Here is a 23,713-nt window from a genome sequence, read left to right as displayed (position 1 = left end):
GGTGGCTCTGATGATGATGCATGCCAATTCTGGGGAATATTGGACAAAAATTGTATGAAGATTAGTGAAAAAACGTGTTTCCTTAATCTTTATTATACAAAAACATCCAATATGGTGGCCGTTATAGGTTATTGAGGCTCTTTTGTTCCTTGTGAGCTGTAAGGCATATATACTAAATTTCAGAATTTTGGGACTTATGGCATCACTTAGAAAATTGACATATTGGGGCGTGGCCTGTAGCGCCACCTATTGTCTCACGTGGCCAATGTTTGGTAAGGTTGTTACTAATGCTCTGCAATTTCGACATGCCAAATTTCAAAACTTTTTACGTTACTGGTCTCGGGGTTGCCATTGACTCCCATGGAACAACCGTAAAACTAACAATAACAATAGGTTCTTTCTTACCTGAGGAACCCTAATTATAAGAAAAGGTAGAAACACTCAAGGTGGCTTCGCAGCTTGGCCTGCTTGGCCCCCAAAAAGAGAGATTTAAACAAATATAATTCCAGTTAGTATAGTCAATGCCAGATATTTTGGGGGGGGGAATATATAAAATAAATTGGTGGAGAGGGTCCAAATGTATTGGAAGCAGTGAGGAAATCACTGATAACATGGTTTGGTGGATGATAGGACATTGCTGTATCTGATCACCTAACACTAGGGATGAAAGATTTAATCCACAAATCTTTGTCATTAATTGAGTGTAGATTAATTAATAAATATAAAACGACACCATATTAAAATGTTCAAAAGTGACATAAGTAGTTGTCACAGAGAATACCAAAATAGCAGTAGTAGTAGTTTTCCACCACTGAATATGGAATAAAGTCAATCCAAATTCCTTTTGCGGTCCGTTTAATACATTTTTCCTATGGTTCTGCATTGTACTGTATATTTCTGATGGACTGTATAATGAAACGAGTAGTCCTGCATACTGATTTACCTAAAATAAGAGATGTCTCAATTAAGTATTTAATCCCAATGTCAGGTAAATTTATTATTGAGTCGACCAGTACCGCATTCCGATCCAAAATGTAAATGTTCCTCTTTTTTTTTTTTTACATAAGGCAATATTTTTTTGATAGTTCTGTAAATTGCTGATATAAACAATCATCTTTCGTCATAATTTAATTTCAACACTGTCTTTGCAATCTCATCTGATAGAACCCAACTAAATCATTCATGTTTTTGTAAATGTAGACGTGCTGGGCTTAAGTTTGTGCTCATTAAAACTATTCTTTCATTCCATTGCATCTCTTTACAAAGTTAGACAGATGGCTAACAACTTGTCCTTAAATTCCCTGAGTTTAGTTTTTCTTAAATACATTTTCTGTAGACGTCGGGGTATTTCAGGTTCAACAATGCTTGCAGCAACATATCTAACAAATAGAAAAGCAAAAGTAACAAATGCCTTGATTGACCCCGATCTTGGAGGTCAGATCGAGACATCCCAACCACAAGCAATGTAGTTGGGATTACAAGACTATTGGAATACATGCAGTTTAATTCTCTAAAACACACCAACTAAAATGATTACACATTGTTTTTGTACTTTTAACATGTTTTTTTTCTGGCTCAAAATTAGGTGGTAACATCCTGATTATGTGCACACATGCATGTGTACCATGCCTTCAACTGGCTCAAGCAAACACTTTACAAGTAACAATTATTCATTCTAATAATTATGATAAAATGACAATTGTTAAGTTGAAGCATATTTTATTTCTTATAAATAAACTTTAGTTTACACGTTTCATAAAAAGCTAAATGTCTGTGTTACAGGATAGTTGAACATGGCATTGTTTTCCCCTACTCTGTTCAGAAGCAAAATATTTCAGCCTTTATTTTTATCTTATAAAAACCTCTTCAAGAACTCCTTGTAGTCCAAGGCCTCCTTGAGGGCCACCTTGCAAAAATGTCTTTAACAAATATCTGTTGCGCATGAGTTTCTTAAACTATGTATTTTTTTTTTACATACATTAAGAAACTCTGTATTATTATACATACTGTACATGAATTGTGATAGTGTTCTCAATCATATGAGTGAATAAATATTATGTATGTATGATCAGAAGATGTTTAAGAAACTTGTTAACGTCTCTAAATCAACTGACTGTTTTTCATTTTATGCCACTAGCTAGCTAACTTTGCTAAACAAAGCAAAACTGTCAAACATTACACTGATTGGATGTAACATTAATTTAGGAAATGTTATGAAATCAGACTGGCTTGGATGCAGAAGACACGATATTCACCTGTATGAACAACCATGAAATACCAGGGCGGCACCAGAAACAGGAGAAAAAAAGACGCTATTCTTTTCCTCAGCAGTTTTGGCAGCGCTTTTCCCAGTGCACTGTGCTTATTACGATACAGCTCCACCACATCGGTGTAATGCCGCAATTGCAGTTATAAATAAAAATATAGCTGCAAGCAGCAATGAAGGGGCCAAGCAGCATTCGATATAGAAATTCAGGAGCTAAAGAAGCAAATGATAAAAAACATTCATGTCATTTTGAGACAAAAAAATGCGCTTGCTAGATGTAGCAGCGTTAAATCTACAAAACACAATAAATCTGACTCTTCTTGAGTATAAATGTCCTGAGAATGAAACATTATCGTTATTATGATTATACTGCTAGATAGCTACAGTGGCATACCTGGCTTCGCAAAAAAGATAATCCAGTGTCACGACATGCTTGACAACTGTGGCTGGATTCGATCCTATGACCGTGTTTCAAAGCAGCCCGTGTTATCCCAGTGAGCTATTCTCGCTGCTGGGAAATGCTGTGTTCGGTTACTTTATTTTAAAAAAAGGAAGCCGTTTCTCCCGTGGCGAGCTTTGTCAGATTTGACCCAAGTATAAACAGCTGTAATTCAGTCATATTTTGACATATCAAGGTTATTGTGGTAAGAAGATGATTAGATTACATGCTCGTGATGACATTTCCAAAGTTTCGACTCTGTAAACCGTCAGAGTCATGGCCTCACGTGCGCTTTGGCGTCCTCTTTGTCAAAATCGTTTCTGCGTTATTCGCGTTATTTTAAACGTTTTGTCAGCATGGTCTGAAGATGATCTGTTGCAATTTTCATGAAAATCGGAGCAACGGCCTAGGAGGAGTTTGAAAAAGTTGGTATTTCTTAAAATACAAATGACTTAAAAACCATAATGACGACAATGACGTCACAGGGTTCAATCGAATTGTCTGCATCCAAGGAATCCAATGATACCTCAATTAAGAAAAATTGTCTCACAGTTCAAAAGTTGTGGGCGTAAACGCACCTCCAACTTTGACGCCTTGGTGGCGCTATAGAACTTCAGGGATCGACAGGAAACTTTGCTGGCGATAATCAGGAGACCGTTCCAAATCAGTGTGCCAAATTTCAAAACTTTGCACCAATCGCTATGCATAATAATAATAAAATGAACAAAACAATAGGTGCCACAGCAGCTTCGCTGCTGCTTGGCCCCTAATAAATCCACCAATAGCAACGCTTGTTAGAAAAGTGTTTTCACCCGTCTGACTTTTGTAGAGAGCTGGAGGCAGCACACACTTTGGCACGGAGGCAGGCGTCTCTTAATACTGTAGGCAGGAAGAACCCTGTTTCATGTGCACTGTTGTAGGTTTTACTTGGCTGAAACTATGCACGTGTTAAGGGGGTATGTTTTTGCAAAGCATCAGGCTTTCAAATAAGGTGACTTTGATCATGTCTACATGCTTTTACAAATTAGCTTCAGAAAGAGAAACCTTTATTACTGCATTCTTAGGATATGGGTAAATGCTGTCAATGTAACATTAAGTATGTTGTAAGAGTTGAAACTGAAATTGAATGCTTTACTGTATCTCTTTCTTTCCTTGAATTAGGCTTACCTCCTGGACTCCAGTTTGCACAGCACCCTATCCCCAGCCTTAATGCCAGTGGGGCTTCTCCACAGGTGGCCTCTCCCACTCCAGAAGTACCACACATGGCTCAGACAACTGTTCCCAGGCTCCCACAGCAGCAGTTACATCACAACTCTCTCATCATGGTCCAGCAGCAGGCCCGCTCTGGGGATATCCTTAAATCAGCAATGATGCAAAGTTCTATCCCATCTTCACCTGTCATTCAGAACCACTTCCCCTCTCCGCAACAGCAGCAGCCGCATTTAGGCCACCAATCCAGCCCCGTCCTCCCTCCTGGTACCCCGGTGACGCTGATTCAGCAAGTACCACAGGGCCACATCCTCTCAGCGAGGGTGCAGGGCTCATGTTCTCCCATGGCCCAGCGCCCACCTGCACCTCATACACCTCCCCTGACAGTTCAATCAGGACAGCAGGACACAACTGGACACTCGGCAACTCCTCACTATGGCCCAGGTGTGTCAGTTCCCTCTTCGACGCTACAGAACTTCCAGATGGGAGGAGGTCAGGTGTTTACCATTGCAGGTGTACCCAATACCCAGGGTTCCCGGGTCACTTTTCAAAATATTGCACCCAAACCAGCTCCATCACAGGATGGTGGATCCATGTCTACAACAGCCACTCCTGGCCAGCCCCAGCAGTCCAGTGTTGTCATCATTAGCCCCAATGCGCAACACAGCCCGACATACAACCCAGCCATCCACCAGATTGTGCTTGGCAATCCCTCTGTCATGCCTGGTGCCCAGACTATCCAGCTAGCAGGGCAGCCCGGAACTAGTTCCAACCCCTCATCCTGCCCTCCCACACCCATCGCCCAGGTCCAGAGTCATCTTCCTGTCAGCCAGATGCCATCAGTCAAACATCAGCAGCAGCAGATCCACCCTCAACCCCTTCCTCTGTCTCCTCAGCCACCTCCTTCCCAGCCTACCTCCACTGAGTCCAGTTTGATCAAACAGTTACTGCTTCCAAAGCGAGGGCCCTCCACACCGGGAGGGAAGCTTATTCTCCCTGCACCGCAAGTACCCCCTCCCACCAGCACTCGAGCATCAAGTCCCCAGGTGCTGTACCAGCAACCTCAACAGCTCAATGTTCAATTGGTGCCTGGCTCGATCCAGGCCCAGGGTGCCCTCCAGACAGTCCAGCTTCTACCAGGACAACTCCTTTCTACCAGCAGCTCAGCCACAATCATCCAGGCTCCAGTACCTGGGGGCCAGGTCACTTTTACTGTGGTGCCCAACACAAGCTTCACCACCTCTGCGGCAGCCGCCACGGTCAGCCAGGGTGCTGTCACTCCAGGCATGCTTCTACCACACCAAACAGGGAGTGTAACAGGGGGACCACCACCACCCCTCAGGGGTGACAAGATCATATGCCAGAAAGAGGAGGAGGCCAAAGACGCCACAGGGCTGCACATCCATGAGCGCAAAATTGAAGTGATGGAGAATTCATCACTGGCAGAAGGGGGAGCTCCAGCTGGAAAAACGAGCAACGGGGACCTGGCAGGGACCAAGCTGCTAAATGGAAGGAAGTGTGTAGATTCTAGTTTACCACCGTACTACTCAGGGAACAGCCAGGGGGTGGTTAACGGGCCAGCTAGCGAAGTCTTCCCCACCAATGGGAGGCAGCAGGACTTAGAGGGGGGACATACTGACCCCAAAAAGACTCTGGTCAATGGGGTTTGTGACCTTGATCGGGGGGACACTTCTAATGCTGGCACCCACTTTAACAGAATCATTCCAAATCACATCGCTTCCAAACACTTCGGAAACGGGGAGGTGCCCTCTCCCCAGAAGCTGCAGGATACTGTCCAGCAGCCCCCACCTCCACAGCAGGACACTGCCAAAGCTGAGCCAGTAGAACGCCTGGCCAATGGGCCCCAAATGGTGTGCAACAAAAGTTCAGTTGAACTGTCCAATGGGCCATTGGGGCTCAACTCTGCTGCTGTGCCAATGCAAAGGCAACAGCTGGTTCCCAATGCTGCACCTACCAACATCACTGTCAACTCTCATAATCCTGCTGGGCTACGGACTGTGCCGGCTAATGGAGGCAGTGGTGAAGGACGGGCACCTAAGAGGCCGGCAGAGGATGATGACCGGGGCAATACAACCTCAGGTATCCCCAGTAAGGTGGGGGTACGTATTATTACCATCAGTGACCCAAACAATGCCGGAAGCAGCTCCACCATGGTTGCTGTGCCTGCTGGAGCGGACCCAAGCACAGTAGCCAAAGTAGCATTAGAGAGCGCCACACATCAGAGAAACTGCTCTCCGCCACAGGCAGCCAGCACCATGGTGAGTATTATATTTGTTGAAAGGCAATATGAGCCCAGTATTCTTGTCAGAAGTCTATGCAAAGTCTCAACTCAGAAATAAATCTAAATACATGTAGCTTTTATATCTTCAAGTTTTAAACTAAACTTAGTCTTCTAATGCTTACATTTCCCCCCTTAGCCTGGCATGACGCCATCTTCACCCCCTGCTATACAGCAGACTGATCAGGCAGGCAACCCCAGATTGAACTCCTCTATATTGCCACGACATGCCTCACCAGGTCCCTCAGAGCAGATCAGAAAAACAGGACAAAACTTCAAGTGTCTGTGGCAATCATGTAAACGGTGAGCTTAATGCTGGTCATACAGTGGAAAAGAAACATAAACATACCAACCTGACATACAGTGCATGTTTCACATTGTCTTACATAGCAATCATGGCTTTTCTTCAGTCCCTTGACACATTGTATAATCATCGCTAAATGCGTTTTATTCCCCCTTCAGGTGGTTTGAGACTCCATCACAAGTTTTCTACCATGCAGCTACCCAGCATGGCGGTAAGGACATGTATGGTGGCCAGTGCCTATGGGAAGGATGTGAACCCTTTCCACGGCAAAGACTGTCTTTCATAACCCACTTGCAGGCAAGTCCAAACTCCTACCCATTTATGGGTTTCTAAGAAATATAGACTCAGTTCAAATAGCATTTTAGTGGAGACATGCAAAACATATTAACATACTGTAAGAATTTTATGAGCATGGCCAAAGAAAAAGTAACATTTTTGTAAGTTGAAAGTAGTCCTATTAGTTGTTTGTTTTCTATATAAAGGGTGTGGGCAATTACCTAAATTAAACTTTCAACAACAGATAATTTTTCTTTTCATGCCCTTTTTTAAATTGGGGGGAGTGGGTGTTTTGTCTTGTATTGTGCATCTGCATAATGCTACTTAATGTTTCACCTCAATCCACCTGTAGGATAAGCACTGTTCTCGGGATGCCTTGTTAGCAGCAATGAAAATGGAGGAACAGAAACAGGGCATCAATCAGACAACTTCCAAGTATGTACTTATGTACTATGTATTTATTTGAACAAAATAGAAAAGGATCAAAGAAAGTACAAGCACTTATACAAAAGACAAAGGATCAGCAGTGTTTTCGCTATATGCATTCTGTAGCGGCTTGCCACTGCTTCGGATATTTAAAAACATATTTTAATTACACGACTTTGAAGCTGTCTGCTCCACTGAACTCAAATGAACGGTCACCTGCTTCTAGGGATGGGCGTGGTTAATCGAATATCCGGATATCCTATAGTAAGTTAGTATTCGAATACCTTTTTCGAATACTTATGAGCGTAGTTTAATTTAAAAAAACATTTTATTGAAAAACCGTCGTGTTGTGAATTCTAATAGTTGTGACGTTAGAAAATGATGAAAACCATCAAAAAAGGTAGGCAACGCCTGTGTTCTGCTGCAAGTCTCCTTTCATTTCATTTGGCGCTACAAGAAGCATAGTGTCCTGGCTAAGCAGTACCTCGCAGCAACCTCAGGTCCTGCAGTCTTTTCTACGCCGGCCTGCTCGTAAATCGACTCCGTACTCGCCTCTCCCCTGAGCATGTTTACATGCTAATTCTCCTGATTAAAAATGCGTATGGCTAATGCAGTTGTGGCTTATTTATTTTCTTACCAGTAGCCATGTAGAGCTAGCGTAATCGGCTGTTTATGTTTGCATTGTGTGGTGGCGCACCGTATCCTATAGGATTCCGGTTCCAAGTTAATATCCAAGTTAATATGCAATAGTTCTCCATGTGTGTCTTTCGTTTTTATCGAGAATAGCTTACCCAATGTGTTTAATTTAGTCCAATGTAGCCTACTTTTTATTTCACATAATAATAGGCTAATCGCTTCTCCGCCAAATTAAGAGCCTACGTCTGAAGGCGCAGCATTTTTTCAAGTTCATTGTCTTTTCGTCATGTTAATAAATTGATCTTTCATTTATTTTCTTTATTCAACCCTTATTTAATCTAATATCTTAACAGTCCCAATTATTGCCAGAATGTGTGGTGGTTCATGTGTTTACTGTATGCTTTGCGTCACGTCAGGCTAATTACATAACGGAACCACATTAACAAAATAGATTATCCGGATATTCGAAAATAATTTCGGATACTATTCGAATAGTGAAATCTGTTAAAATCTCCATCCCTACCTGCTTCCGCACTTGCACTCCACTTTGAGGATGAGCAACAGGATCTGGATCTTCACTTGCAAAGTCATGGCAACCAAATAAACAGCACCGCGAATACATGGTTTTCTCCTCAGATGGTTTCTATAGTCTAGCTCTACAAATTTGAGGATTTTTAGCGTACTACTGTAGGATTAAGTCACAACTAGCCTAGATGATTGGATTAAGTTAAGTAGCTAAGTAGCTACTGGAGAACAAGAAAAAAAGTAGATACATTTGACAGTTTAAATAAACCTTACCTATTGATGTTCACATTTAGCTCTACTAGTAACGTCAGCAAATCATAAACAATGAATCATAAAATAATACAGGTAAAATATAGCTAGTCTAATTGCCAATGATGTATATATTCCTGATTGCATTTTTTTACTGAGGTAACAATACTTGAATTCAGGCTACAATACTTGTACCCAGTGTTCGGAAGGATACTTTCAAAACATGTTTTGTGACAGAATACATGCCCAAAAATGTCCAAGTGTCCAGGCCAAAATCCCCTGGAATATTCTTCTGTTGGTATTCACTCTCGTTTTGAGTAGCTTGGTGGATTGGATAATTGCACTCTCCCACAGTAATGAGGAAAAAAATACACATATTGGCAATTTTTACACTTTATTCATTTTACACTGTCAGGGACCTCAGTAGCATGTGGAAGATCCATACACAGCCACAACAGCTTCGCACCTCCTCATGCTGGTCACCAGACTGGTCACACACTGCTGTGGGATGGCATCCCATTCCTAAACCAGGATTTGTCGCAAGTCAGCCAACATGTTTGCATTGGTCACTCTGGCACATACAGCACGCCCAAGCTGATCCCACTTGAAGCTCAAAACGAGAGTGAATACCAACAGAAGAATATTGCAGAGGATTTTGGGGCGCTACCCACACGGTTAGCTGTGTTGCTCATTCCACAAATGCATGATCCTTGCAAGTTGTACCTCGTTGTAAAGGTGACTAATCAAGCTTTCCAACAATATAACATACAATACTAATTGGTATTTATAAAGGGGAGGAATAATCGACCAAAATAACTTTCCGAATTTTTTTTCTGGAGTTTATTCTTGGTTAGTATTTTTGTTCTTCCACAGCTTTTGATTGGTCTTCTAACACATTCAATCATATACAAGCTAGGATTACTTCATGAGATCTTGATCATCAACTTACCATACCACATGTATCTATATCTAAGAAAGGTTCACACATTTTAAAAGCTTGCAAAAGGGTTGATGTTGTTCAACATGTATAGATTAATGTTATATTAACATTCTTTTGGGAACAAAACTATCCACTGCTCTTTTACAAAATCGATTTACGCTATGCAAAAACAACATTGTTGTTACGTCCTTGTAGTAACCCATTGTACCTGCATAGTAATTATGTGCACTTATTGTAGTTACATAATAATGTTGCCAATATTTATATTCTTGATCCAGATAATAAAACACCTTTGAATGTATTCATATGAATGCTTCTCACTTAAATAATTAGCTGCAGTAGTTGCAAAGTGTCTCATTGATAATTTACTGCACTGTATTCATTGTCTAACATGATTTTGTGGACGTGTTGTGTTGCTGTGTAGGCCTCAGTCAGTAGCATGCAGCACTCCAACACCGCGAGCTCAGAAAGCTATAGTCAATCATCCGAGTGCAGCTCTTATGGCCCTGCGCAGGGGTTCTCGAAACCTGGTGTTCAGAGACTTCACCGTAAGTTGTACTCTTTTCATAAAGCTTTTATCATAATGCCTTCTCATGCACAGTTTACATGGATAACAGTAGTTCACAGCATTGTAATTACCTGCAAAATTACATCCCGTCAGTTTTTTGTTTTTTTAAATAGGCTGTAATAGTTAATAGGGAGGTTAATAGTAATTTTATCAAATTCACTGAACCAGAGTCAAGTTTATTCAGGTACCATTGTCAGTCTAAATATTAAGTGTATTGTTCAATCAATTGGTGTACACTTGTACGGTGTTGTACTCCATAGTATGAATTATTCACATCCAACAACATTTTCCCTGAATAAAAATTTTAAAGGGGAAAGTAAGTCAGGGGAAGCTTCTGACATAGTGATTCATACCTATTGTACCTCCAAGCACAGTAGCAATGGTTAGATGCTGATGTGATATCTCAGAGACTTGGGGATTGGCTGTCTTTTAGTCCACTAAATATTCCCCACTGTCAATAATTAAGAGCACCGTATTGGAGACACTGTAAATGCCAAGAGATGGGTGACAGACTTTGCCAAATCTATCAATTGTTTTGTTGTCATAGTTCTTACAGATTGGTCATTAATTGTTCTTGGGAATTTTGCTTGTGAATATGAACTTTTTTTTTTTTTTTCTTAGGATGAAAAAGAGGGACCAATGACAAAACACATAAGACTAACTGCTGCCTTAACTCTGAAGAACATCGCAAAGTATTCAGATTGTGGTCGGAAGTAAGTTGACACTCTCAAAGTTGCTATTCAAATCTTTGCTATACTGTTGATGTTAAGTTATTGGTGCTCACAAGTCTCACAAGTGCCATGGAAAGTATGCTTACAATATCGTTCCACATAAAGTTGAGAAAAGCACTTTATAAATACAGTTCACTATTATAATTAATAATTAACAGAATTCAAACTAATAAATAAAAAAATCAATAGGGTTTTACAGCAAATTACATTTACATTACATTTTATTCACTTACAAGATGCGTTTTAATGTGACATACAAATAGCGTGTGCAGGAAGTCCAGCAGAAAGGATCAGAAGTGCGTAGTTTTATTACCATTTCAGTGGTCAGATTCGAGGAACGGTCAGTATTTACCTAAAATGTGTCAAAATCTTAGCTACCAAGTACGATGTGTCAACCACAGTGTAGCAATAACATCTCAAGAACTATGACATAGTACAGTTCAGAAAAAAACAAGGGCAACATCAAACAGTGATGCAGCAAGATCTCAAAAACAACATGCTGGTGTCTCTTGAAGTAATGTACTGCTAATTATTAAATCCAGTGCCCTTTGGCCAAGCAAAGTTACAAAGTGAAAAGTACTTACAAATTTGTAAATTGGGCAAATAAATGGTCCTATGTCCAAGACTTGTGTGCAGGATTGTCAAATAGCAGATACATCAAAACTAAAGGTTAGAGATGGTGATGAAGGGATTCAGATAGTTTATTATTGCATTAGTTTGGAAAATGACAAATTTGCTCATTGTTAATTTTCTCAATTGCATCTGTAATGATACAGTTGAAACCGCAAATCTATGATTAATCTACAACTAAACAATGTTTTAATCTTAATTCAAAGAAAAGTAATGGCCTAATACTGGATGTTTTTTCTGCTTGTGATGTCATGCCTTCAATATCGAGAGGCAAGTTTGTTTTGATCCATGTCCACTTTCCTTCATTTGGCCTTCCAGGTTAGTAAAGAGGCATGAGAATCACCTCTCTGTGCTGGCACTCAGTAACATGGAGGTATCCACCACGCTCGCCAAATGCCTTTACGAACTGACGCGCTCGCTACAGGCTTGAGGCTAAAGGGACAACTGCTCAACCCATCATCAGAGAAGAGGGAAAATGCTCACCGCAAAATGAGCACACGATAGGGCAGCAGCTCTCTACTGGAACTAAACCGGTCTGCTACCCCTCCCTAACACCCACCTTGTGTGCGTGAATCCTAATATTCTGCCCCACTCCACACAACAAACTGCCATGGGGTCTTCCACCAGCCTCCCAAAAGGGGGAGCTTTATAGACAGCTGCCATGAGGGACTACAAAAAAAACTAAATGCGAGCACATTTTTTGTAAACCTGGGACTGTTTGCAAGGAATTGGTGTGAGTTGGCAGAAAGATATGGGTTTATGGGGAGTTGGGTGACAGAAGGAGATGGGTCACAAATTGGAGGAGCATCAGCAGGTGACTGGCGCTGTTGTTTTTGTTTAGAACTTGGTAGCTTGGTTTTTCTTACTTGAGTCAATATATTTTCACTTATTTATTATTGAAATGAATACCCTTACAATTAATGAAAAGAATTGTGTAAATATTTGTGAATATATATAAAGAAAATCCTCTTTCAAGCCGATACAGCCACTGGAGAACTTGCTCTGTGGAGTAATAGAAGCATTACTTTGGTAGAATTTAACAGTATGGTTTTTCTTTGTTTGCTTTTTTATGATCCCTGGTTACTTGTATCTAATGTGATTCTATACTCAGCAGTGAATGAATGTACTTAAAACCTGTAAATACTTCTGCAAAGGTACTGATGCTGTAAAGTGTATGGAAGGGTAAAGCAGTTTTTTGTGGAACTGTGACTTTTTTTGTATAAAAATACCTTGTAGAACTCATTTTGCTGGCTGAAAGAGTATGGAATAATATATCTGTTCATTTTGTAAAAGAAATATTGAAGGTATTCCTACACATACACACACACACATACACAAAATCTAACATGTATCCACTGTAAACGTTTGTCATGTACGAGCACAGTGCGCGTACCAAATTTTTTTGTATTTGTAAATTGGTTTAAATACATGGAGTTTTATACAGGTTTTCTCCTGTGTTCTTTTCTTTATGTGCAGGTATAATATTTTCTTCACTACTTTTTTCTATCTTAATATAGTGTGGAGTTTTATTGTACTATTTTTTCATTCTTAATACCATGTCACATTCCGGCTCACGTCCTCAGACTGTCCTCTCTACGATGTATTGTGTAACATTTATGACTGCCTGTTGTGTTAGCATCCGAGCGGGGAAACCCACCCATCCTCATTTCTGCGGTGTCAGTAGGATGTGCGATATACATAGACATAACAATCTGTTAGAGATTGGCTTTATTTACTTTGGTGACTGTTTATAGTTTTTAAATAAAAAAAATTGAATATTTGTTCTGTTTTGTGGCAAGTTTTTCAATTTATATTCAATTTATGTGCTAATGTTACATCAAGTCTTTATAAGGAAATCTGCATGAGCTACATGTGTTGCAAGTCATTGGTCCCAGTCAGGATCACACAGCCATTTGCATATGTTACCAGGATACTCCCTAGCACAACCTGTGGTGACACATTTTGTTGTATAAAAGCAATTTCAGAGATCAGTGTTAAATTGTCTAGCTACCAAGATTGTCTGGCAACGAAGTAGCGCAGTTTTACAGTGCACACAATAGTTGGGATTGACAACCGTGTAGTCGTGCTGGCGAATTATGTAGGACCACAAACTTTAATTTTTATACAGTATATCAAGACTGTATTGAGAGTGTACTGGACAGTCAAAAAGGATACTGCGGCAGCAAGCTATTGATTTATCTTTGTGTTGCTTGTTTGTGTATTTATCTCTGGGTCAAGCAAGCTATATCGAGTGCAATTTAAATACAGAACCCCTATAATGCATTTCTCAACAGTTGTCCATTTACCAATTACAGGATAACATCATAGTTTGGTTTATTGCTCAATGTAAAGTGCACTATCCAATGAGATGACAGTATTGTAGTGATGACATTTTTGTTTTGATCCCCTGCTGATTTTGTACGTTTGCCCACTGACAAAGAAATGATCATTCTTTAATTGTAGGTTTATTTGAATAGTGAGAGACAGAATAACAACAACAAAATCCAGAAAAACGATCATTCTTTTATGGTAGGTTTATTTGAACAGTGAGAGACAGAATAACAACAAAATCCAGAAAAACAATAATTCTTTAATGGTATGTTTAGTTGAACAGTGAGAGACAGAATAACAACATCCAGAATCACAACAACAAAATTCAGAAAAACGCATGTCAAAATTGTTATAAATTGATATTAATGAGTGAAATAAGTATTTGACCCCTCTCAATCTGAAGGATTACTGGCTTCCAGCTCTTTTTATACAGGTAACGAGCTGCGATTAGGAGTACACTCTTAAAGGGAGTTGTTCTTGGAGCAGCAGGAAATACTGGCTTCCTGTTCTATTAGGACTAATTCCCCTGGTAGACATTCTGAGGGCAGCAGTAGTGATATGCCATGTTCTTTCATCGTCAATACAATTTCATTCCATCAATATCCATCCTTTACAATATAGTGTTTTGGCTTTTTTGGAAAAAGGGGAAATACTGGCTCAAAGGAATTGAGGAAAAAAAATCTAGATAAAAGATACCAGGGTCAGTCGGGAGGTGGTGTTAGAAATATTTGTGGACGCTGTTATGCAAGTTGAAAAGAATGCTGTTGTGGAAGATATTTTACATAATTTTATGTAGAAATGAAAATTATGTGCACCAGATTTCGGCGTGCATAGGCGAAATACGCCAGACGTTCTTTACAGCTGTTATTACAAACTTTGACTAAGCAGACTGACAGGTGACATTCAAGGGTGAAAAGTTTCTGTCTCCAAATATGGGAAACAGATTTCACCTCCCTCATGTAAGTTGAACTTGTTCAGAACATGTATAAAAGGACTACAACTCTGTACAGAGTTCCTTGCAGCAAAAATAAACTACAACTTTCCTTGAGGCTGACGAATCTGTGCACTTCTTGAGAAATATTTACAGGTGGGCCTTGTTACTGGAGAGGACAAAGAATACATGAAATCCTACATCCACAAGTTGCAAAATGAGAGCAAAAATGTTTTCCGGCTCCAGTGTCAACCTACAAAGATTATTATTTTTTTGCTATTGAACGGGGGAAGGAAGAAGCAAAGGCAAGCCAACAAAAACACAGGATAATTCTCGTGGAGCATACATTTCATTCAAATTTAGAAAGGACACCAATTTTACAGGTGTAGTGGTTCACAAAATGTACAGTTCAGAGAGGACATGATATTGCCAATTTGAATGAGGGAACCAAAAATTGTGTAGATCCTGAGTTGACATTTGTTGAGATGTGACTTACACAAGTGTTCTGAATACGGGCAAGGACATACTGACAAACATAAGGTCGGCTATTACCTTAGCCCTAGTCTGGTTTCCAGCCCAACTTAGCCCCGCCCATAAAAACATTTGGTTGGAAGTTGGGTCTGGGGAAGCTCGGTTGGGGAAAAACTATGTCCGAACAGGAGCTGTTCGGACCAATGAAATTGTGAGGGCGGGCTTTATACGATTATGGACAGATGATCAGTACCGTAATCAACCACGTCACCAAAGAGCACTTGGGTAGAATTTGTTTTCAACAAACAACATATTACATTGCTCTGATTGGTTGTAGGTCTATCCAATTGAGCGAAGAGGCATTTGTTTTACGAGTTCGGTTAAAACACGTCCCATACTCACAGCCCAACGGAGAGTTATCAGACTCATATTCTGACTATAATTATGAGTATGACAACGTCAAGCTACCTTACCCCTGAAGACATAAGATAAATTAAAAGCAGTCTGCATGTCCTCACTTTCCCAGACGTTGATGATTCAGTCAGTGTAGACAAGTTTGTCACTACTGAGCTCCGGGAAACATCTGTTTTTATTAGCCACTTACACAATCACAAACCCCTAATCAAAGTGGTGCAAATACCATCACAGAGATATCTATTAAAGGGCCACCCATATCCCATGTTTTTCATGGATACCTCCTACAAAGGGATAACTTGATATGGCTATGCCTTTTTTGCGCTATTGTTAATTAATGGCACGGGTAGAGGAATACCATTTGCACTTCATTCTGAGTGAAGAATCCACAAAAAATAATATGGCTCTGCCTAGAAAAGCTTCATACCAGTAACCCAGGTAAGTATGATTTATTAATCTGCTCTTGTATTACATTCTTCTGTATTGTTACCTCTTCAAGTGAACAATAAACCAACTGAGTATTAGGCATAATTACTTGTTATCTTATAGCGGTTTAAAGTTTTATGATTTCTTATTGGGTGTGCTTGCCTTTGGCAAGAGGACAACCTTTGTTCTTTCATATCGATTTATTCTTCATATTTTATTATTATTTATTTTCCCACCCCAAAGGATCCCTCAATATTTGGACTACATAGACAACGTCAGTGTCAAAAGTAGAGATGGGTATCGATAACCGGTTCTGTAAGGACCTGGTTCCAAATTTCTCAAAACCCGAATATCAATAAGGTCCAAGCTTATCGATACCGCTATCGAGACTAAGTAATATAATGTAACGTTGACTTATGTCTCAAGAAAATAGTAGTTATTTAAATCAAATCACTGGTGCACAAACATACAACGTTTGACTAATAAAATGACTAAATTCAATTGAATGGACTGCCAACCGCCTTTAAACTAAACAAAGAAGAATTTAATTGCCTCACGCGCTACTTCGCTTCATTTATCAACTGTGATGAACAAGCACCTCAACGTTGTGCATCAGATAAAGATAAAATGCAGTACGACTGTCTTTGAGTCGCAACGGTGCCAACTCCAGCTGCCTTTGCAGGACAATCCTCTGGTGAGCGCACCCCAACTTCGTAGCAAGTCTCCATCGTTGACAATAATAAGCCAATTCAGGGCTCAACAGTGCAACTATTTCACTCGCATATGCCCCTAAAATTTGATGTGTGCGCGAACTGCAAACATTATTACGAGCACAGTGTGTGAGTAAAGACTAGCCCCCCTCTCGCTGCTGATCATTCAAAACATATTCGAGCTTGGCTCTGTGGGATGCTTAAGCATCGTGTTAAACAAAAACAGAGACAGAAGAAAATAGGGATAAGATAAGGAAGGTTTGGGTTTAGTTAGCTGGTCATTTTGCTATATCAGGTGCCTTTCGTTGAAACGTGTTCAACTTTTCATTAAGTCGATGAGCTTGACAATGTCACTTTTCCAACCAATCACAGTGTAGTTACTCATCAAGGTTGTGGATATGTAGTGGACATGGATTTAGATTTAGATTTAGTCAGGATCCATTGTGCCTATATACAGTAATCCCTCGTTTATCGCGGGGGTTACGTTCCGAAAATGACCCGCGATAAGTGAAATCCGCGAAATAGAAAACTTTTTTTTTTTTTACAATTAGCAACTATTACATGTATACAAATACAGTGACTCACGTGTTACCTTCCCTTAGCATGTCCAGAAGTTTAACTTTATCTGAGATAGATAGCATCGTCCGCCGTTTGGGCCCATCCGCAGGTGCTTTTGTCGGTCCAGGCCGTTTCGTCGACATTATGGGTTTAGGAGATGTTCGAAATTACAAGATAATTTGGCCAACTTAATGTAAATTTGCCAAGCTGTTTTATGTACGTACACATAACTGCACGAGACGACAAAATGATAGCACAATTCGTAGCATGTTTTGATACAAGAAGCGGGAGTGAGTTTTTAGCGAATCAGAATGCAGAGCACAATGCACCAAAAAAAAAAAAAAAAGCATTATGAAAATCCGCGAAATAGCGAATCCGCGATAAGTGAACCGCAGTGGTGAGGGATCACTGGTGCCTTTCGTTGAAACGTGTTCAACTTTTCATTAAGTCGATGAGCTTGACAATGTCACTTTTCCAACCAATCACAGTGTAGTTACTCATCAAGGTTGTGGATATGTAGTGGACATGGATTTATATTTAGCCAGAGTCAGGATCCATTGTGCCTATATATGTTCCTTTTAGCCAGCCTCCTCCTGAGAGCAACACATTCCCCTTGTTAGGGTTCCTCCGTTGTAATTGTTGGTATTATTATTGGGGTGTGCTTGCCTTCGGCGAGGACAAACCATTGTTATCTCACATATATATTTTTATTATTGTTTCTCTTCACACCCCTAAAACTCAATCAATATTTTGACTAAATTGACAACGCCTGTGTCAAAAGTTTTGTCTTGCTAGCAATTGAGTTGCTTGTATTGGGATTTACATTCCGTTGCTCAGTTTAGGAGGTTACAACGTGCCTTTTGTCAAAATGGTAATCTGTGCTGGCTACGTCACAACGTCAACACACGTTAGCAACGACGCATGGATACAACGTGATAAAGACTTTCTAGCTCGCAACAATGCTAGAAACCGTCATAGTAGTATTTTTTGTAGATAATTTTATAGTTCAATTTTACACAAAAAAACTGAAAGAGGGAAATGTTATGACGATATGACTATTGTGAAAACAGCCAGGTGGTGAGATTTTAATATAGATTGCTGTAAAAACGTTGATTTGTTTGCTACGAGAGAGCCTGTCAGCCTCCATTGACGATTGAGGCAGCAACAACAGTGTTGTCAACGGTGTTGTCACTCAGTCAAATGTCGATCTGCATCTGGTGAGTATTTTCTTAATTTCGTACCAGGGTCAATTCTACATCTAAATGGACAGCAGTGTTTTAAAGATATGGCGATTGCGAAGACAGTCAGCGGGTCAGCATAGTTTGTTATTTGTGTAAAACTTGGAATTTGAGTGAGGCTGCTTCTTGTTTTGACATTAGCCACAGAGTCACAGACTCGGCTCGCTACACTGGCGTACTGTCTTCAATGCCACAGCTAATAGCTAAACTTTATTATGTCTTATTACACGGCTGTTTTTAATGCTGTAGAATGCTCCATTCACTTAAATGGAGCTTCCCAACGTTCTGCAGTGAACAATTTTCTCATATTTGACCGTTGCTATGCATATTTGACGGCTGTCAAGGAAAGTGGCCCTTTTGTCTCGGATTCACGTCTTTCGCAAGTAGTCCGGTAACTTTTCAACCCCAGCGTACTCTGTTGCTTAGCGACGTCAGCTGATTTGAAACCTAAATAATGCTCTATGTCTATGAAGTTCAACGTCTTTGGCGAACTATTTCTCTGCTGATCAACAATACGAATGGTAACAAATACATTGTAAAAAGACACACTGTGTTAAGTTATTTTTGTTGGCAAGTAGCCGTGTACAGCGGCGTACAGCCCCTTAACTGACCTATCGTCAGGCGAAATTATTGAGTGTTGATCTTAGAGAGGCGCATGGAAATGTATTTATTATCAGTGTTGCGTCTGAACACGTTCATGAACTCGTTCATAATTTTGGTGAAAGTGAACTGCCGCATTGCCTGTAGTAAGTCGAACTTGTTTCCGGTGAGGGTTGGACTCCGCCAGGGCTGTCCTATGTCACCGATTCTGTTCATTACCTATATGGACAGAATTTCTAGGCGTAGCCAGGGTGTTGAGGGGGTCCGGTTTGGTGACCTCAGGATTGGGTCGCTGCTTTTTGCAGATGATGTGGTCCTGTTGGCTTCATCGGGCCGTGACCTTCAGCTCTCACTGGAGCGGTTCGCAACCGAATGTGAAGCGGCTGGGATGCAAATCAGCACCTCCAAATCTGAGGCCATGGTTATCGACCGGAAAAGGGTGGAGTGCCATCTCCGGGTCGGGGAGGAGATCCTGAACCAAGCGGAGGAGTTCAAGTATCTCTGGGTCTTGTTCACGAGTGAGGGAAGAATGGAGCGCGAGGTCGACAGGCGGATCGGTGCGGCGTCCGCAGTGATGCGGGCTCTGCATCGGTCCGTCGTGGTGAAGAAGGAGCTGAGTCGAAAGGCGAAGCTCTCTATTTACCAGTCGATCTACGTTCCTACCCTCACCTATGGTCACGAACTATGGGTAGAGACCGAAAGAACGAGATCGCGAATACAAGCGGCCGAAATGAGCTTTCTCCGCAGGGTGTCCGGGCTCTCCCTTACAGATAGGGTGAGAAGCTCGGTCATCCGGGAGGGGCTCAGAGTAGAACCGCTGCTCCTCCGCGTCGAGAGGAGCCAGCTGAAGTGGCTCGGGCATCTGATTAGGATGCCTCCTGGACGCCTCCCTGGTGAGGTGTTCCGGGGACATCCCACTGGGAAGAGGCCCCGGGGAAGACCCAGGACACGCTGGAGGGACTATGTCTCTCGGCTGGCCTGGGAACGCCTCGGGGTCCCCCAGGAAGAGCTGGTGGAAGTGGCCGGGGAGAGGGAAGTCTGGGCCTCCCTGCTTAGGTCGCTGCCCCCGTGACCCGATCCCCGGACAAGCGGCAGATGATGGATGGATGGATGGTGAACTGAACGTAGCCTACTGTATTAGGCTACTGCCTGATGAACGAGACTAGGCAGTGGACGCACTCATTCTGGTGTCTGTGAATGGCACGTTCGTCTCCTCGTCTCTCGTCATCTTCCGCTTGTCCGGGGATCGGGTCGCGGGGGCAACGACCTAAGCAGGGAGGCCCAGGCTTCCCTCTCCCCGGCCACTTCCACCAGCTCTTCCCGGGGGATCCCGAGGCGTTCCCAGGCCAGCCGAGAGACATAGTCCCTCCAGCGTGTCCTGGGTCTTCCCCGGGGCCTCTTCCCAGTGGGATGTCCCCGGAACACCTCACCAGGGAGGCGTCCAGGAGGCATCCTAATCAGATGCCCGAGCCACTTCAGCTGGCTCCTCTCGACGCGGAGGAGCAGCGGTTCTACTCTGAGCCCCTCCCGGATGACCGAGCTTCTCACCCTATCTGTAAGGGAGAGCCCGGACACCCTGCGGAGAAAGCTCATTTCGGCCGCTTGTATTCGCGATCTCGTTCTTTCGGTCACTACCCATAGTTCGTGACCATAGGTGAGGGTAGGAACGTAGATCGACTGGTAAATAGAGAGCTTCGCCTTTCGACTCAGCTCCTTCTTCACCACGACGGACCGATGCAGAGCCCGCATCACTGCGGACGCCGCACCGATCCGCCTGTCGACCTCGCGCTCCATTCTTCCCTCACTCGTGAACAAGACCCCGAGATACTTGAACTCCTCCGCTTGGTTCAGGATCTCCTCCCCGACCCGGAGATGGCACTCCACCCTTTTCCGGTCGATAACCATGGCCTCAGATTTAGAGGTGCTGATTCGCATCCCAGCCGCTTCACATTCGGTTGCGAACCGCTCCAGTGAGAGCTGAAGGTCACGGCCCGATGAAGCCAACAGGACCACATCATCTGCAAAAAGCAGCGACCCGATCCTGAGGTCACCAAACCGGACCCCCTCAACACCCTGGCTGCGCCTAGAAATCCTGTCCATATAGGTAATGAACAGAATCGGTGACATAGGGCAGCCCTGGCGGAGTCCAACCCTCACCGGAAACAAGTTCGACTTACTACCGGCAATGCGGACCAAACTCTGGCACCGGTCGTACAGGGACCGGACAGCCCCGATCAGGGAATCCGGTACCCCGTACTCTCGGAGCACCCCCCACATGAGCCCCCGAGGGACACGGTCGAACGCCTTTTCCAAATCCACAAAACATGTGTAGACTGGTTGGGCGAACTCCCATGTACCCTCCAGGACTCCGCGGAGGGTATAGAGCTGGTCCACTGTTCCACGGCCAGGACGAAAACCACATTGCTCCTCCTGAATCCGAGGTTCGACAATCCGGCGGACCCTCCTCTCCAGGACCCCTGAATAGACCTTCCCAGGGAGGCTGAGGAGTGTGATCCCCCTAAAGTTGGAGCACACCCTCCGGTCCCCCTTTTTAAAGAGGGGAACCACCACCCCGGTCTGCCAGTCCAGAGGCACTGTCCCCCATGTCCACGCGATGTTGCAGAGTCGTGTCAACCAAGACAGCCCTACAACATCCAGAGCCTTAAGGAACTCCGGGCGGACCTCGTCCACCCCAGGGGCCCTGCCACCGCGGAGCTTTTCAACCACCTCGGCGACCTCGGCCCCAGAGATAGAAGGGCCCCCCCCGATGTCCCCAGACTCTGCCTCCACGTCGGAAAGCGTGTTGGTGGAATTAAGGAGGTCTTCAAAGTATTCCTTCCACCGATCCAGGACGTCCCCCGTCGAAGTCAGCAGCGCACCGTCCCTACCGTATACAGTGTTGACAGAACACTGCTTCCCCCTCCTGAGTCGCCGGATGGTGGTCCAGAACCTTTTTGAAGCCGTTCGGAAGTCATTCTCCATGGCCTCGCCGAACTCCTCCCATGCCCGGGTTTTTGCCTCCGCGACCGCCAGAGCCGCGTTCCGCTTGGCCTGCCGGTACACATCAGCTGCCTCAGGAGTCCTACCAGCCAATAAAGCCCGATAGGCCTCCTTCTTCAGCTTGACGGCATCCCTCACCTCCGGAGTCCACCACCGGGTCCGAGGGTTACCGCCGCGACATGCACCGACCGCCTTGCGGCCGCAGCTCCGGTTCAGCCGCTTCAACAATGGAGGGCCGGAACATGGCCCATTCGGACTCAATGTCCCCGGCCCCCCCCGAGACATGATCGAAGCTCTCCCGGAGGTGGGAGTTGAAGCTCCTTCTGACAGAGGGTTCCGCCAGCCGTTCCCAGCAGACCCTCACATTACGTTTGGGCCTGCCAGGCCTGACCGGCGTCCTCCCCCACCATCGGAGCCAACTCACCACCAGGTGGTGATCAGTTGACAGCTCCGCCCCTCTCCTCACCCGAGTGTCCAAGACATGCGGCCTCAAGTCCGACGACACGACTACGAAGTCGATCATCGAACTGAGACCTCGGGTGTCCTGGTGGCAGGTGCACATATGGACACCCTTATGCTTGAACATGGTGTTCGTTATGGACAAGCCGTGTTTAGCACAGAAGTCCAACAACAGAACACCACTCGGGTTCAGATCGGGGGGGCCGTTCCTCCCAATCACGCCCCTCCAGGTCTCACTGTCATTGCCCACATGAGCATTGAAGTCCCCCAGGAGGACGAGGGAATCCCCGGGAGGAGCGCTTTCCAGCACACCCTCCAGAGACTCCAAATAGGGTGGGTACTCTGAGCTGCCGTTTGGTGCATAAGCACAAACGACAGTGAGGACCCGTCCCCCCACCCGAAGGCGGAGGGAGGCTACCCTCTCATCCACCGGGGTGAACCCCAATGTACAGGCACCGAACCGAGGGGAAACAAGTATTCCCACCCCAGCTCGACGCCTCTCACCAAGGGCAACTCCAGAGTGGAAGAGAGTCCAGCCCCTCTCAAGGAGACTGGTTCCGGAGCCCGTGCTGTGCGTCGAGGCGAGGCCGACTATATCTAGCCGGAAACTCTCTACCTCGCGCACCAGCTCAGGCTCCTTTCCCGCCAGCGAGGTGACGTTCCACGTCCCTAAAGTTAGCTTCTGCAGCCGAGGATCGGACCGCCAAGGCCCCCGCCTTCGGCCGCCGCCCGTCTCACACTGCACCCGACCCCCATGACCCCTCCTGCGGATGGTGAGCCCACTGGAAGAGGGTCCCACGTTGTCTCTTCGGGCTGTGCCCGACCGGGCCCCATGGGAAAAGGCCCGGCCACCAGGCGCTCGCCATCGAGCCCCACCCCCGGGCCTGGCTCCAGGGGGGGCCCCCGGTGACCCGCTTCCGGGCAGGGGCAACTGGGAACCATTGTTGTGTTTCTTCATGGTTGGTTTTTTGAGCCACGCTTTGTCTGGTCTTTCACCTGGAACCTGTTTGCCTTGGGAGACCCTACCAGGGGCATAAAGCCCCCGACAACATAGCTTCCAGGATCACTAGGACACGC

General features: G+C 43.9%; 1 protein-coding gene across 3 annotated transcripts in view; it reads left to right on the top strand.

The window, feature by feature from the left end:
* Nucleotides 1–13,279, top strand: part of arid2 (AT-rich interactive domain 2) — a 52,789-nt gene extending 39,510 nt beyond the window's left edge. For all 3 annotated transcript variants that reach the window (XM_084701343.1, XM_084701342.1, XM_084701344.1), the window contains 7 exons: nucleotides 3,867–6,193; nucleotides 6,353–6,516; nucleotides 6,676–6,814; nucleotides 7,146–7,228; nucleotides 9,994–10,117; nucleotides 10,759–10,850; nucleotides 11,817–13,279. In XM_084701343.1, the coding sequence (XP_084557469.1) occupies nucleotides 3,867–6,193; nucleotides 6,353–6,516; nucleotides 6,676–6,814; nucleotides 7,146–7,228; nucleotides 9,994–10,117; nucleotides 10,759–10,850; nucleotides 11,817–11,928 (3,041 nt within the window). In that variant the 3' untranslated portion in view covers nucleotides 11,929–13,279. The remainder of the gene's footprint in view (nucleotides 1–3,866; nucleotides 6,194–6,352; nucleotides 6,517–6,675; nucleotides 6,815–7,145; nucleotides 7,229–9,993; nucleotides 10,118–10,758; nucleotides 10,851–11,816) is intronic.
* The last annotated feature ends 10,434 nt before the right edge of the window (nucleotides 13,280–23,713 follow it).

The sequence above is a fragment of the Hypomesus nipponensis genome, chromosome 7, assembly GCF_054491055.1.
Source record: "Hypomesus nipponensis isolate SF chromosome 7, ASM5449105v1, whole genome shotgun sequence".
Lineage (NCBI taxonomy): Eukaryota > Metazoa > Chordata > Actinopteri > Osmeriformes > Osmeridae > Hypomesus > Hypomesus nipponensis.
This window is presented reverse-complemented; position numbering and strand designations above follow the sequence as displayed.